This window comes from Amblyomma mixtum, chromosome 9 (genome assembly GCF_055824585.1).
Source record: "Amblyomma mixtum isolate Tamu chromosome 9, ASM5582458v1, whole genome shotgun sequence".
Lineage (NCBI taxonomy): Eukaryota > Metazoa > Arthropoda > Arachnida > Ixodida > Ixodidae > Amblyomma > Amblyomma mixtum.
The window spans coordinates 82993588-83010555 of record NC_143020.1 but is presented as its reverse complement, the minus strand read 5'-3'; the positions used below and the strand labels follow the sequence as shown (position 1 = coordinate 83010555).

At 46.1% G+C, this 16968-nt stretch overlaps 1 protein-coding gene across 1 annotated transcript; it reads right to left on the bottom strand.

The window, feature by feature from the left end:
• Positions 1–62: 62 nt before the first annotated feature.
• On the bottom strand, positions 63–8155 carry LOC149329890 (uncharacterized). Its single transcript, XM_089560947.1, has 4 exons — positions 7202–8155; positions 5514–5579; positions 1016–1105; positions 63–173 (listed from the first exon to the last, which is right to left on the bottom strand). Exons 1-4 carry the CDS (start codon positions 8153–8155, stop codon positions 63–65), a joined length of 1221 nt encoding a protein of 406 aa, XP_089417073.1.
• Positions 8156–16968: the final 8813 nt, after the last annotated feature.

Here is a 16968-nt window from a genome sequence, read left to right as displayed (position 1 = left end):
GTACTTTATTGATTGCCCTTTAAGAATGAATAAGTTACGAAGTATGCACCGAACAGTTGGTGCTAAGCTGCGGCTTTGCCGACAACTTCTGTCGAGTTGCTCCCGGATGCTTCCATCACGCTTTGGCTGGTCTGCAGGAGGATTACTGTGTACGTGATTATCGCTGCAGCCATCTGCATTGATAGAGATGAGATAAGAAGAAATGACAAAGACAATGAGAAACAGCGTATTGAAAAAAAAAGCTGAATTTCACTGCATCAGGAATAGTGAACGACTCATATGTAGCTCACATTGCAGCATTAGAACGTGTGAATTCACTAAATAATTTAGCTAAATAAGGAACAACATGACAAAATAGAAGAAAACATAAAATTCTCATTTTTTTTTGTGGGAGAGGGAGTGAGAAATGAAATTCTAGGAAAAATTAGCCAGGGAAAGTATTTTACGATGATTCATCGCCACATTCTATACGTTACCCTTAGTTACCGTTATGTACCGTTATGTTGTCTATATGTTACCCTATATGAGCCGCCGCAGTGGCTTAGGGGTTATGGCGCTCGGCTGCTGACCCGAAACACGCGGGTTCGATCCCGGCAGCGGCGGTCCAGTTTCCGTGGAGGCGAAATTACTACGGAATCTCTACGGTATCTCTACGGTATCTTTACGGTAGGAATACTACGGTATCTCTTACTCCCTTTATTCTTTGAATTTCTTCTTTATCTCCTCCATTACGGCGCGGTTAAGGTGTCCACCGAGATATGAGACAGTTACAGCGCCCTTTCCTTTCCTCAAAAATAGCAAACCACAAAAAAATTATTCCTGGCAGTAGGGATAAGGTAAAAAATCTCCATGGAACTACCCTTATCCTTATTAGCGATTACTGTTTCGTCCTTATTCAGCACGCACTCTCAATGACAGGCGCTCTCCTAAGTACAGGAGCTTTTCGTCTGTGAAACACCATTCTGTTGATCATCGTGTATTTGTGCCCGCAGCCGAGTGAAGCCTGCAGGCTTACCGAGACCAGGAGTGATACGGTCAGCTTGAAGAAGTCGCCTCCGGTTAGGCACAGGTCTTCTGCGTCGAGGCATTCGTGAAGGTACCGTATCTGTACAAGAAGAATAAAAATCAGGTTTGCAAAACAAGCATAAAATTTGGAAGAACACTAGTTTTTGGATTCGGAGATGCTCAGGAGTTAGGGCTGCTTTCTACCGGTTGGCCTGTACTAACACGTAGTAGACTGTTTTTTCGCAAAACTTTTCTTTTAGCAACTGACAGCGTAAGAACGGCCTTAGATGCAACGCGCAAAATTCTGAACGTTCGGAATTAAGCATGGTGACGTAGTTTTCTGAAAAAAAAAACTCGCAGGCAAGAAAGACAGAACCACAATACAGGACACTGACATTTAACTAGCTTCGTCAGGGCGTTAACGCAATTTACGTACTGTTGAAAACAACATGAAAATGAAAAAAATTCAGGGGGCACTTTGACTGTCTAAAGTGGGTAGAGGCGGAAGCGTTTTCTGCACCACCTTCGCTGTTTCTGTGGCACCGGTGGCGTCACATATAATTGAGTACTAATTACTATGTGATGACAAATCACTAATTAATGGTTAATTACTGATTAATGCCTGAATACTAATTAACTGCTAATCAGTGAGGCTTAAGCTTCGCCTTTAGGAGTAGAACGCGACAGCGCGTTGTAGCGCTGCCAGGGAGTCCACGGAACACCACCCGTTCAGCGCCATGCCTTGCCCTTTAAGCGCAACGCTTTTTGAGGAAAGGAAATGGCGCAGTAATTCTCTGTCATCTCCGTGGACACCTCAACCGCACCGTAGAGGAAGGGAGGAAGTGGGAGTGAAAGAAGAAAGAGAAAGAGGGGCCGTAATGAAGAAAATGAAAATTGTATTTGAGGAAAGGAAATTACGCAGTAACTGTGTCACAAAATTCAGGGGGGCACTTTTTTGACCTAAACTGTGGTCACTGATGCCCCTAAGAGTGGAACGCGACAGCGTCTTGCAACGCTGCCAAGGAGTCCATAGAACGCCATCGCCCATTCGGTTCTACACCTCGCTCGTCAGTAAATTGTTTTTTGAGGAAATGAACTGTATCTGTCTCTCATTTGTCGGTGGACACCTAAACCTCGCAGGAAGGGAATGGAGGAGGATGAGAGTGATTGAAGACACCGTATTCACTAGACGCGCCTTTGTTCATTCCCAACCATCGAGCAGGCATGGCGGAGTGGGTAGCATGCTCGTTTCTCACGCCGAAGACCGGGGTTCGATTCCTGAGCTCGACCAATTTCTTAATCGGTTTTATTTATTTATATGGCCTGACTAGTAAAGCTAATTAGGCTAATTGGGTAATTAAGCAATTAACTAAGCTCAGTCCCACTTACTGGGAGCATCACTATACGATCCCTTCAATTGGTTGCATGGTTACTAGCCAAAGTACAATTGGCCCGGTTTGAAATTCGCGCACTGTGACGTCACGACCGTTTCCACCAATTGAAAAGCGTGACATTTTCTGTCGACAACTGCTGCTTACAACGATGAGACATTAAAGGCTTCCGCCTTAATAACAAGCACCAATGACGAAAAAGCACACTTGAGAGTCAGGAAGGGCGCATTCTCTAACAGACCGCTTTATGTGCGGTGTTAAAAAACCGGTGTCAATTTTTTTTTGTTGCGCAAGCAACACTACGCTAGTCGCCGAGCCATTTCGCGGAGCTGACGAAAGGCCATAGTGCGCATGCCCGAAGAGTAGTGACGTCACACGGCGCACAGCTGGCGCGCCGCCGCCGTTGCTGCGCAGGTGACTCAGAGGTGCCGCCGCCGCGCTCGCCAGTTGCTAACGCGCAGTAGCGGCGCATAGCTAGCGTTCCGGGGCCGCCGCTGCTGCTGCGCGCTCTCCACCTCCTCTCTCTCTCCTCGTTGCTTTCGCAATCCTACAGGTTTAAGCAGAGCTATACCACTGCCAGTTTTTTCACGCGACTAATGACTCCGCACTTGCGCTCTCATTTTTGTGCTCCATGATACTGCAAGGTTCTGTAATTTTTTGTTTAATATATTTATTGCTTTTCTTAGAACTTGACACTGGCTGTGCCAAGGAAAACAACGGCTACAACTGCAGACTGCGCCTAGATGGCGAGTCATGTTAGTGCCTTGTTAATGTCGTACTTATCCTTCGGAAACTAAAATTTAAGCATCAGCCTGATTGATAGGTGTGCATACTATATACATAGGGTTATTCGTTTTCGGGTTTTATATTTTTTCATATTCGGGGGGTAAAAATCGGGCGTTATTTTCCGGCTTGATAATAGAGGAGAAATCGGGTTTTTCGTGGAAAAACTCCGAAATTCGAGTTTTATCGTGTTAAATTAGGAAACTAATAATTAATTCGATTTGCTCTATCCGGTGGGTGACAATGAGGGCTATATTTTGGGCTGCTTTCAAGAAAATATTGCAAAATTTGGCGTTTCTTTGGTAATTAATTATTACTCGCAGTGAGAGGCAACGGTCAGTTTTGAGAAAAAAAAACATTTCATTCACGAGGGCTGGTCATCGAAGTTCTACACGTCCTTATTAACATACATAACTATCTGCATGCGCAACATCTCGGTTTCTATCCGAGACCTGTTTGGTCTCTGCAGGTATCTTAGCGGAGAGAACGGTCGCTCAACGTCACAGCTGCCATTAGCTAGGCACAACAATGACAACGCTGCATTTGCTAGACTTGGGTAATGCACAGTTGCGTCGTTCCAATAGTCCTCCACTTCAACACCTTCATTTGTGGGGCTTGCTTCCAGCAAGTAAGTACTGGTTAAAATATTCGCGAAGCGAGCCCACATCGTCCATCACGGAAATAAAGAGAGGTAGGTAGTCATCAAACGATTGACTCAGCAGCCGCTTCTGGAACGGATCGAGTACGGCTACACCACTGTAGTATGGCTCCCAGTTTCCACAATGTCAACTGGTTTTCTTCTTTGTCAACTTTCCACAATGTCAACTGGTTTCAAAGCACAGTCCCATTTTGTGGAGATTTCTGCGCTCTCTTGTCTGTCTGTCGGCCGCCTTGGCCGCCTCTCGCCTGCGCGCCAACTACAGGCACAGTAATTCCGTGGGCACAATTGTTTCAGAAATCGGGAAAAATCGGGTTTTACCCGATATGTTAGGAACACGTTCGGGGTGCAAAAATCGGGCAAAATCGGGTTTTACCCGAAAACTAACAACCCTATATATACAGTATGCCTGCCGCATGGCAAAGGCGTCGAGTGCATGGTACTAGCAGGAGGGCAAGTCACGGGGTTGGCGTTGACAATTGTAATCAAAGAAACAGACTGCAGTACATGTAAGACAGTTTGTTCTTCTTGTTGACAATTCCAACTTTGTACCAACTGGCCCAGGCGCAATTAGTTCTACGTCACGAACCGTTCCATGCGCTTCTTTACACAGACGTCTCTCTGTAGTAACAGGTTTAACCTCGTGCTGAAGCTTTGACACTTTCTCGGGCGCCGAGCAAACAAGTCCACTTCAACACGAGATACATATTCTTGAAGCTGGGACGCAGCATGTGTTTGCATGATGATGATGATGATGATGATGATGATGAGGTTCCAAACAACAAATGTTACGACCGTTATCTTTCATTTTTCTTTCTATGTGCAACTCCCCATGGCGTTACCGTAAGCAGAATTTGTTTTATGCGAAGCATACTACTTTAGCTACCACTTCAGCCCTTCACCGTGGTTATGCGCCTCCAAATCACGTGATACATGACGTCACACCACGTGACACGATGACGTCACGGCAGTGGAGAAACGGGGCCCACTTCGCGCCGTCGCTGTGGTTGTGAGCCTCCAAATCACGTGATACATGACGTCACACCACGTGACACGATGACGTCACGACAGTGGAGAAACGGGGGCGCACCTCGCGCCGTCGCTGTGGTTGTGCGCCTCCAAATTACGCGACACGATGATGCTTCGCATTCTCCAGGCTTAACCAAGTTAAGCCTCAGCCATTTTTATGCAGCTTTCTGACGTTGAACCTTTCAGCAGCTATATAGTGGGTATTCTGCCTCTTCAAAACGTTGACTGCTTTCGAGAGCTGTTGTGAAATTGTGGAGCCTGTGTAGTTGTTCTGCACCCCTTCGTTGTTCCTGCGTATTATTTTCTTCAGGAAGCATCAAGCCAACTCGCCCAAATGTAGAAATTAGGCTTTGTTAACTATAGGTCCCGCCTGAACGTAAAGTAGCAGAGCTGTGACGCCACTTGCATTCGAATAATTCCTTGACAGTTCTTCTCTAGAAAACGCAAGCATTTAATTCACAGATATAATAATTCGCTCAATATGTTCAGCGCTTTGTTTCATTCTTTTAACAAGTTTTAGTTTTTACTCAGCTACATACGCACAGCTGTGTGCAGATACAGAAAAGAGGAAAGTGTACTAGTGCTGCAAAATCCATACGCTAACATTACGAATGCTTCTCTTGAAGCCTTCGAGCAAATCCACCTACTTGGTGCCTGAAGGGATCGTTGTCAATACCACTGGCAACCTTGCACGCGTCTTTTATCTTCTTTCCCTGCGAAAAAAAGAATTTTCATCAGCGTAATATTTCAGATACTAGTAACAAGGTGTGTAAATAGCAAAGTTCAAGGAAATGCTGGTCATGTAAGCATTCCTCATTTATTCTCACAAGCCGCGAAGCATGTGCCTTCGTGCCACCGCTACGTGGCTATGCCTGACATTCGACCCTGTCGCTGCTAATCATATTAGCCGCTTGATGCCCAATGTATGATTGAATAAAACAAAAACATCATTATCTCCACATTATGCTAGCCAAGTACCCATATTTAAAAGCCAGTATAAAAATTTTATCATCACCGCTGATATGCGATAGATCGAAATGTCGTCAGTTAGAAGCAACAATTAACAGCGCCTGTCCTGTCTTCTCTCTTGTCCCTGTTGCGGCACTGTTTTCTTCAAGTTTTTACCAACTAGCTCAACTCGCCGTTTTACTGAAGCAGCAATATGCATTTGGTCTATATTCTATTCCGAGTGGTTTGAGAAATCAAATCAATGTCCTCGAAGTGACTGCAAGGCTCAAGGAAAGTATAGACAAGTTTTTTATCCAGCCAAAGTCTTCCTATTTTTCTCGAAAAAGTCAGAAAATGAGAGATGAGGATTACTTCGATGTTGGCAAGAAGTCCGCCTATTTACACCCCCATATTTTTTCACACAGCTGCTCACAGTCACGCCAAAGTTGTGACCGGGAAACGCTGGCTATTCAGGACATATCAATGTAAGATTTCATATGCAAGCTCGATTTATAGTAATTATATTACATGCAGTGCAAACTTTATGCAGGGAATTCGCGATACGGTGCATTAATTGGTTCGATGAGTAAAGCCTGTTCTGTTTAGTGATTATTACAGCCACGCAGAGGAGGCATCATTTGCTTTCTAATGCATTGCTAGGTGTTTTTACAAAACAGCTTAATAATTAGATAAATGGCCGAGAAGCAGTGCTGAGCAGTGACGCATTTAGCACTGTCGTATAATATCCTGTTATTTACTTAAAGGGCAACTGCATAAGTTTTAGAAATCGACGAGTTTAAGGAGGTCGAATGTGTGGAATTTGAAGGTAAGGCATGCGAAGTTCTTTCGGGATAGCATTAGAACTGGTGAAGTAATCGCCGATCAAAATCGCGATGGTCTTCAAGCTTCTCCGTAGCGCACAAAGCCAAGAAGGAGGGGAGGGGGGGGGGGGGTGTCATGACGCCATCGAAAGTACGGTTATATTACCGACGCATAAACGCTGGCTTTTGAGAAAAAAACAAACACCACAGAAAGAAAAGCCCTCCGAGCGTTGTTTGGCGGCAGCCAACGAGGCACGGCAGGGTGTGGTTGACGGCAGCGGAAATTTGAAATCGTACCTTCCGTGACGTCCTACCAAGCTTCTCCGCACTACTCTGGTGCGGTTAGGAGAAGCGTGAAATGTAACCGTCGATTACGTGACTGTTTTAAATGCTAGCGCAAAAACCCTTCTGACGCTTTACCTACAGCCTATATAGATTTGATTCCTTGAATAGCGTGGAATTTTCAAAAAGTGGTGCAGTTGCCCTTTAAAATCCTAATAGCCCCCTCTTGCTCTCCTTCAAAGCTGTAAGAAATATATTAATGAGCTCGACAATTTGAGACTCACCATATGCGCCAGTGACTGGCTGACGAACGTCAGTGCGACAAACTCGTACGTCATGTACAAAGCGTAGAAGCAGCTTCCATAGTTGTCTCGACTGGCCAGGCCGTTTTTGCAGACGTCGTACACCGCAGTGCAGAGGACCAGGAGGACGCAGACACTGGTCGCCACCAGGGGCCACTTCCATATATCGTTGACTTCACCCTTGAGCTCTTCTATGTCGCACAGTCGCATCCGAACCATTTCCACTCTCGTCTCATCATCGAAGCGAGAAGGTGGAGGTCCGTTGCCTTGGCAACGAGAGATACACTCCTCCAGGACCTTCAGCTGACTCCTCAAGTACTCCACAAGCACCTGACTGGCCGATATCAGCGCCATGCTGTGAACGCTGTCGTAAGCGAAGTAGAAGAGGCAAGATATGACGAATCTCGTCCAGGCGTACGCCTCCATCCATCCGCTGCCAGATCCTCGGTGGTGGGAGATGTCTGCACGGGGGGCTAGGAGCTGCGCGACGACGAAGAGCGAGCAGTAGACCACGCACAGACAAGCCCTCCGGAGGTCCGACCAGAAGTACTTTCTCGGCGCACAGCATTCACAAGACGCTATGCCGACCCGCTTCTCGAAATCACCTGCGCGCAGGTAAAACTCGAGAATCCTAGAAGATCCGATGAAGAGACAGAGCAGGTTGATGAGGACCTTGACCAGAACTACGCTCCTAGTGATGACTTGGAGGGTATTGTCGAGGAAGTAGAAGCTGTTGGCGGCCTGGTAGCCTTCCCTTACGATGACGTCGATCTCTATCCAGAGGAGAAAAGCGAGGCAGCCGCAGGAGTATAAAGTGTACCAGCTCTTCCATACGAGCCTGGGTGGGGACTGTCCGTTCCCTTCGAACAGGTCCTTGATGAAGAAGCAGCCGCAAATGCGACAGAGGCTAGCGTGGAACCGGAAGCTTCGGGCCATTAGTGAAGCACAATTAGCATGCTTGTGTCGGCACGGAGTTCTTTCATTCTTGGGGACTGCGCTGTGTGTTTTCGTTTTAAAGAGCTTCTGAACAATCGTAGCGCGCTTCACTGGTAGCGCTCGTGTTACCCATGAATTTAACTTCGGAGTTTCCTGGAATCAAAAAAGGTGCGTTATGAGAAGATTAGTTGCACACTATAATGAGCAACAAAAACCTTATAGTTTTTTTATTCGTATGAAAAGGAAAGGTGCGCTTTATGGGCGGTAACAGTATCTATATTCGCTGAATTTCTTCCAAGCAGCGGCGCACCTAGAACAGAAGAATAGACAGCCCCCTTCTCCGTATAAGCGGCAATGACGGACGAATTTTGTTTTCGGCACGTCAAAGCTCCTTTCGGGGCCAGATGTACTACAGCCCTCGTCAAAAATGTACAGCCTGAGCGGTTTGCTTCAAAGCTTTTTAGCGAGGCTCCCTTGCTCATCTAGCTGTCCAAAGCTTGACAAAATTAACGACGTGAAGCCATTCCTCTTTCGAGAGATTACAGTCGCCGAGGATGCATAACGAGGCAGGCTGCATACCTCAGAAGCAAACGCCTTGGGCTGTATACGGTTGAAGTGGGGTGTACCCAAAGCAATTATGCCTCCGGACACGTCCGCAGATCACTGCCACGTTCGCCTAGTGGCAGGGGCGTAGCCAATGGGGGGGGGGGGGGGGGGGGGGGCTTATGAGGCTTCAGCCCCCCCCCCCCCCCCCCCCCCAAATTTTTCGAACTGTCACCGACCACAGCATGGCCCAAGTACATATCGCGACTTTGCTATCATAGTTTTGTTCTTGCCTGGATCGTCTGTCTTTCCTTGTGTAAAGTTTACTATCTGCGATTGCGCAAATTGTTTATTTGCCTTGTTTGACGTATTATAGTGGCTTTTGCTTAGATAGGTAGATTTAAGGGATAAATATGTGTATTTAAATATCTTGCTGCGAGGTTTTGTGTATACATACAGTGACTTTGTTTCCAGTGACACTTTTTTGTCCTTTATCAAGTTGTACATTCGCACTTTTAACGTATATTTTGCAGAACTCCTCGTTTATACACGTGCTCGCTGTTGCGACGTGCTCGCTGCAATTAATTACTCGCAATACATGACCGGTGACAGCTGCTGCTGCGCAGTGCACTGGAACAAAGGACAGCGTCATTGAGATTTTTCCCTGGCCGTTGCATATGTACAGAAATGTAAAGGTTCTTGAACAACAAATATTCATTAAAATATTTGTCCTCTACTTGCTCATTTCATGGCCTTTACGTTTTTCATATCAGCGGCATACACTGCTTTGCTGGTTTCGGACTGATAAAGTTCTAGACTTCGAGTGATATTTTCTTTACTTATTAAATACCTACGCTAAAAAATGGAAGCATTGGTATCAGTTATGTCTGCCACGATTTTTAAGACATACGAATACATTCTTTTATTGTAAAAAATACATATTTAACTTGTCTAGACGGTGTGTAGCGTTCTCTAATACACAACATTATTGTCAATGGCAATGCAGTTATTATTGCGTTTGATCCCTCCACAAATTCTATGAGGAGGCCGCGGTGCAACATGAGCCCCCCCCCTTGAACAAAATTTCTGGCTACGCCACTGCGTAGTGGTAATGATAACCGGTACTATAGTCGAGTAGTCGCCACACTCTAATTAGGGGTTGTTGTAAACGTGCACCACACTTAGAGTGTGCGCCCTTGCAAGGCGCCGAAGCGTCGCAGTAACTCACCTTCATAAGGTCACTCGGCAAAGCTGGGCCCATCCCGTTCTGAATCTTGCTGGAAACTGCAAAGGCCGCTCATCGAACGCGCTGTAGACGTCTGGAAAACTGCGCCTTTGTAATGCACTCCGCACCTTCCTCAGATGAAAAGTATCGACTGAAAGGCATTCAAAGGCCGCAATCTCCACTTTCGGACATGTGCTTCCGCAACTCAATCCACATTTGTATGTGTTTATTTGTGTCGATGAGGGCACTTTCTGATCGAATAAGAGCAGTAGAGCAGTACGTGTTTGGAAAGCGTTGAAAGAGGAATGTGTTCATGAATAATCAAAAGGAGAGTGCATGTACGTATTCAAACAAGGCAACAAGAACGTATTACGTCCGTTCCATGCGATCGTTACAGGTACTCCGTGCGTTTTGTATTGTGTGACAAGAAGGGTATTTATATTTTATTCTGACCCGTATGTACTCTTCGTCTGCACGGCTGCCCATTGAGAGTATTGGTTCAGTCGGTTTCTGCACTCTTTTATTTGGCTTTGGGCACTTCGGACGTTTTGAGGTGTGACTGCATGTGTGACTCTTACGTAAGCTTCGATGTAATAATACAGACTGTATTTTCGTCTTGCTCTGTTTAGTTGCATGCTTTGCTTGAAATTTTGCATTTACAGGCCGACAAATCTTTTAGGTGTATTGAGAGATTCGTAAATAACGAAATATAATAAATAACTAAGAAATCGGACGGCCATTAGCACGATCAACATGGGTATGTAATTATTCGAAAAAGTATTTTCTATCACACGATCAAAAGCGCTATGTAAAGCGGTTTTGTCGCTGTTTTACAATTTCCGTTCTCTTCAAACATTCAAGGCCAGGAAATCAAAACAAGCAACTTCTAGTTCGCGCGGCTTACGCTACTGCTGCATGGCGCTGGAAAACAAAATGTTTCGCAGGAATTTTGAATGTGTCATGCACCCCACTAATCAATTTCCTGCTGGCATCAGAAGTAGTTTAGAACTTTTATAACTCCCAATTATAACTAAAAATATTCTCAGTGAGGCACGTGGTGTTTGCTGCTAGCTGCCGACAGGTGGCGTTAGATGGAAATATCAGGTTAGTGTCCGACTGGCACATCACCCTGGTGTCCACCCGCTACATTGGGACTAGCCATCAGATCGTCATTATCATCGTCAGGAGAACTGACCATGTATTCGTTCTCATTCATTTCTTCAGGTATTTGGGTCCTGCACTTCTCTCTGTCCAGCTTTAGATTCAATCCGGCTTTGTGACTATTATTATATTTTGGTTAAGCTGTCTCAGCTACTTTTGAGCGCATCTATTTCTTCCGTAAATTGTAGACGTGAAATAACCGGAGATAGTGACGGCACACACTGCCATACTTGGTTTCTCAACGCTGGTTGTAATAAGATTGCAGCTCGTCCGGTTGCGGGAAATAGAACTGTGACATGAAAAGACCGGAAATTACGCCGGAGGTTAGCACACGTACTGCGCTCGTTCCCTGATTGTTAGCTGCCATCATAATCGTCTTTCTCATAAGAATGGCCTTTCATTTCGTAATTCCTTCTGCGTGCATAAGGCAATTTTGGCGGCAGCATGAGTGCCACGCAGGAAATGAAATTTTTGCAAATATGTTTTTTTCTTCGACGAATGTATCATTAGATATATGCTTAGAAAAGGGGATAGGGATATGGAGAAAGTTAGAAGAGTGCAGACGAGTTTTGTAATAAAGCCAGGAAGTCGCTCATTTCGTACAGCGCGGTTTCAAATTTTGATCCGATTTGTGGCGCATTCGTTTTTTTCCCCTCTGTTACTGCATGATCACTATTGGCAGACTCTGGAGGTTTCGCCGGATCTTGGCTTAAACCCTTTGTGTGGAAGAAAAAAATTCACTTCTTTTCCTTCAGGTCCTTCAGGGACTTTTGCAAGAATGTGTACGCACAGGAAACACATGACAGGTACGCACACCAGAAAATTGAGAACTGACTCACATCATCATGCCAACGTATAGACCTTCCCATTGCGTACGCGCAGGTGACGAGACACCACCTCCGATGTAGTCAAGCAGCAAGTTCGGCGAGTTGACTCATAACTGAAAGAACGTTACTGCGCTACAAAAGAGACAAGGACTAACCACGCAAGGAACAAAGGACATGTGCAGTAACATTCTTACAATCATGACCCCTTCCTCTGGACTGTTGCTAAGCGGTTCCGCTACCCCTTACTACTTACCCCGAGCCTATAGCGCCAGATGCGCACAACGTTACTGCGAGCAATAAGGCGGTGCCCAGGAGCAGCCTTTTGGAAATGTATATAGACGTGTGCTATTAGACACACTGCAAATATGCGTAATTCCGGTTTAGTTTTCACTGCTCAACGTCGTCTTAAGCCACAGAAACCACGGAAGGCACATTCATATTTATTTTCCGGCTTCTCCGACAGGTGGCCGCCACAATCGCAGGGACTGAGACCGCAAGCTTGTGAGCCCTCCGCCAACTTCTTAGTTTGCTGCCGAGACTCAGGGGAGGCAGCGCCACCTAGAAAGACAACAAAGGCAACACCTTTCTAGGTGGTGCCGTCTCCGCTACGCCGCGGCAGGCAATCCAAGAGGTTTTGTTTGTCCTTTTCAAATAACATTCCTCCGAATTGCCTGCCTCGCATGTCTTCCTGCTTCGGGCCTAGCTAATTTTGAACGTCCCCGGGTGACTGTTTGCAAATCCTGGTCAGTGCAACCCGCGACCGCAGCGTCTGTAATGGCAGCGGCACGAGCACGAACCACTCTTGCCGCCAAGGCCTTCGAGGCCCAAAATTCGAAATTGGCTTTCAGAGTTGTGCCCGCCGTGGTGGCTCAGTGGTAAGGCGTTCGTATAGCGAGCCGGAGTACCCGGGTTCGAACCCGACCACGGTGGCCGCGTTTCGATGGAGGCGAAACGCAAGAGGCGCCCGTGTGCAGTGCGATGTCAGTGCACGGTAAAGATCCCCAGGTGGTCGAAATTATTCCGGAGACCTCCACTACGGCACCTCTTTCTCTCTTCCTTCTTTCACTCCCACCTTCCTCCCTTCCCTTACGGCGCTGTTCAGGTGTCCGCCGAGATATGTGAGACAGATACTCCGCCATTTCCTTTCCTCAAAAACCAATTCAAATTCAAATTCAGAGTTGATGTTCATCTAAGATACGAAACAGCTATATTGAAACGTTGTTTGCCGCTTTTTTTGTTTTTGGTTTTAGAAGGAATGAAAATTGCTTTGAGGAAATGAAATGACGCCGTAACTGTCTCGCATATCTCGGTGGGCACCGGAATCGCGCCGTAAGGGAAAAGATAAAGGAGGCAATGAAAGAACAAAGAGGTGCTGTAGTGGAGGTCTCCCGGAATAATTTCGACCACCTGGGGATCTTTAACGTGCACTGACATCGCACAGCACACGGGTGCCTCTTGCGTTTCGCCTCCATCGAAACGTGGCCGCCGCGATTGGGTTCGAACCCGGGTACTCCGGGTCAGTAGACGAGGGCCTTAACCACCGGGTCACCGCGGTGGGTTTGAATGGAATGTGTGTGCATTTTATGCAGTGCATTTCCTGCTTTCCATTACAAAGCACCGCACATTTTGTCTTAGTGAATTTCGCTGCTATGTAAACATAATCCAGGCCCCTCTCAAGTCTCTTTAACACATTGGGGTTTCTGCTTCCAACTTCTGGCTTTGCACGAGATGTTGGAAAACTGACTGAATATTCAGAAAATGGCAGGCCCCACGCTGCACGATCTACAATTTGCGAATAGGCGCGGGTTGTCTTTCGGTGGAAATACCTGTTCCAAAAGGACCACGTACGTCTCAGGAATGGAACCTCGACAAACAGGCACGTGTTCCCTCCGAAAGAAAAAGCGGTCCTCGGGGCACGCCTTTGTTTCTCAAGGGCGAACCGTTTCCGGGTGTGAACGTGTACGTTCCGGGCGCGCACACTTCCTCGTCCCACCAAGTGCTGGGTCAGCCGCTGTTACGTAAACGCCGGCCGCCGCCGAATACACGTGTGCGCCCTTCCCGTTCGCTTAAGCGGCGCTCCTACTCTCTGGCTGCTTCCGGTGCGAGTTGCACTGCTATCATCCGGGCTCCCGGAAATACGCTTCCGCCGTTAACCGGAACAAAACACCGCTGCAGTTTCACGTGGGAAACGGACAGAAACGGAACGCGCTCTCCGCCGGAAGCGTACTTCTGATTTCCTTTTTAAGGCCCTCGTTTGCCTAATTGAGTGATAAATTAGAGGCAGCCGGAAGGAGTAATTCGCGTACGCGTGCTTGGACCAGCCGTGCGCGGCAAGTTCGGTCACACTTGAACTGCGTTAAAACCAGAGTAACTTTCTCTAATAATTATCTCTTAACTGTACTGAAGTATTTGATCTCTATCTGATGAACTAGTGACATGAAGATAATAACTAGACAGTTATAGTAACGCGTCTTTTTCTCTATATTTGACTTTGCGCGAATGTCGTCTCATAAGGCGCGCACGAAAGAAATTTTAAGCGACTGAAATGGGAGCCGCGGTCCTGGTAAATTCTTGTGCAACGTTCCGTCATTTATCATGAGTGGTGACTTAGGTTGCAAGATACGTTGTGCGATGCGTTCATTGAAGTCATACGGAAGTCATTGTACAAGGGTGCGGGTGGGAGATTGTGTTTATCCCCGGAATACATGTGGTATTGGCTCTTAACTGGCTCACAAAGCCCTATAACAACCACTAGGCATTAGCCTATTATATTAGAGGTATTAGAGGTCAGAAGGGAGCGCAGGCGAAAAATGCCGGACATCTCTCCTACCGGTCTCAACTTCTCCGCTGCAAAGGGGAATTTTATTTATTATTTATTCGATACTGTCAATCCCATCAGGGATCGTAACAGGGAGGGCATTCAAAAGTACAGAGGCACACAAAAAAATAACAATGGTAATTAATCAAAGTACATAAAAAATATGACACGAGATTATACATTAGAAGATACGAATAACAAATAAACCAGATGAGGAGCATGTGACATGATTTTGGCGGACAATAATACCACAAGTGAAAACACAAACGGAAGGAATAACTTGGTAATGACATATATGAACTCAATAAATACTAAGATATAAGTAGTTGATTTTCCACACATGTGCTAAAGGAATTCAATGATGGATTACTAACAATGGATGTGTTCAAGGTGTTCCATTCGCGTATAGCACGAGGGAAGTATGAATATTTGAAAGTGTCAGTACGGAAAGAAAACTCGTTTAGAGTGTGTATGTGTTTATTACGTGTTTGTCGCGTTTGTGATTGTGATATGTATCTTGAAGTGGCGACTTTTAACTGATTTTGTACGAGTTGGTACATGGTACAGGCTTCTCGCGAATGAAACATATAAGAATATTGCTTATCTAGTCCAGCGGGTTCTTGTACAAAACTTATAGCGTTCAGACGTTGCTTCACCAGAGCATTGTAAAAAGTTGAAAAAAGACGCCTATGATAAAAAGTACAGCTCCAAGGAGTGAAGCAAAGCACTGACTTGCTTACTGCAGAGAAAACACGGTGACCGCAATACGCACACTCTCCACGCATTCTTTTCTAACTGTCGTGGTAGCCATTATGGTATCGCCTGTTGATAGTCAGCCGTTACTCTGCCGACCAAATACAGAATTTATACTTGTCCGTCGAAAACCATCTTTCTAGATCACCTTTCTAGATACTAACCGGTAGCGTGATGTCTTCGTATTACCATAAAACTGGCTGTTGCCATAAAACAGCACTCCTGCGGCGTTCTTAAGATCAGGGTGCTTAGAACAACGTAAATATCCGATTTGAACAGATTTCAACCCTTGTTGAAGCAGTCATTTTTTTTTGCATAATTTTTTTTGGGGGGATACGTTCTTGGTAGTACTATGATGTACAGTCGGGGACAAAAGTCTCCGGACCACGTGTTCTCTAACAAAGCCGATAGCTCTGCTATTAGTCGGCGGCTGGAGACCACACTTGTGGAGGTAAAAGTTAAATTTTTGTTCTTTCATCTCCACAAGTGCGGTCTCCAGCCGCTGTCTGATAGTAGCGCTATAAGCTTCGTTTGAGGAACACGTGGTCCGGAGACTTTTGTCCCTGACTGTACGTTCTTGGTAGTACTATGATGGTGGCTCAGAGGGAGGCCACAAGCTCCTTTCGACGCTTTACATGGAGCAAAGAAACGAACTTATCTCAAGTCTGCAAAGACCGAAACAAACGCGGTCCAAGCTTGCGCCCTAGAAAGCGCACAGACAATCCGAACTGGACTGAGAAAACACAACGAGATCAAGAGAAGCAAGAGGCAGGGGCTACTATACGAATATAGAGAGGACAGAATTAGAGCTGTTGCGTAATCGGGTCGCGCTTACGCCGTCGTCTGCGCTAGTCGCGCTGCCGTATTTAATAATCCGCGGCATGTACTACACCCGAAGGAGGCTGTAACCCTGTTCCCGAAATAAACGGGCGCCGTAGTTTCGGCATTCACGAACGAGATGCCGACGGACAGGCCACGCGTATACTACGAAGAAGAAGGCTTCTCGCGACGGAAGAAGAAAATAGACTCGGGACGCAGCCAACCGGTCACGCTTGTGCGCGGATGAAGCAGCGTCTGAATACAAATGAAGCTGCTGAAGAAAGCAGCGGTATGCGTTCTCGGGCCGACTGAGTGCCTCTCGGCTTCTGACCTACTCGTAATTGAGAATGTTGGTTGGTTTTTACCTATTTATTTGCCGGTACGTAGTTTTCGGTACTCGTCGGTACTTAAAAGACTATAGACGCCTGATTTTCGCTTTGCGTGTTTTCTTCTTTCAATGGTGCGTTAGACAATAATGTGCATGAATCGCCCGTGATATTCACCTACGACCTATAAACAATTTGTAATTTGCTTTTGCTGTTAGAATGAAAGCTACGTGTTAGCCTTTATATTGCAGGCTTTTTTCGTGGCTCAGTGACTTAAAGGTCAATTTCACGTTACAATCATCGTTCAATTGATGAAACCGAAACAACATGAGAAGAAATTC

Bases quoted from the DNA above. Each gene is read 5' to 3' on its own strand.
- LOC149329890 (XM_089560947.1), bottom strand. From the start codon at position 8,155: ATGGCCCGAAGCTTCCGGTTCCACGCTAGCCTCTGTCGCATTTGCGGC. The intron at 5,580-7,201 runs GTGAGTCTCAAA...TTTTTTTCGCAG, and splicing joins GCCAGTCACTGGCGCATATG to GGAAAGAAGATAAAAGACGC. The intron at 174-1,015 runs GTAAGCCTGCAG...CTATCAATGCAG, and splicing joins CCGTATCACTCCTGGTCTCG to ATGGCTGCAGCGATAATCAC.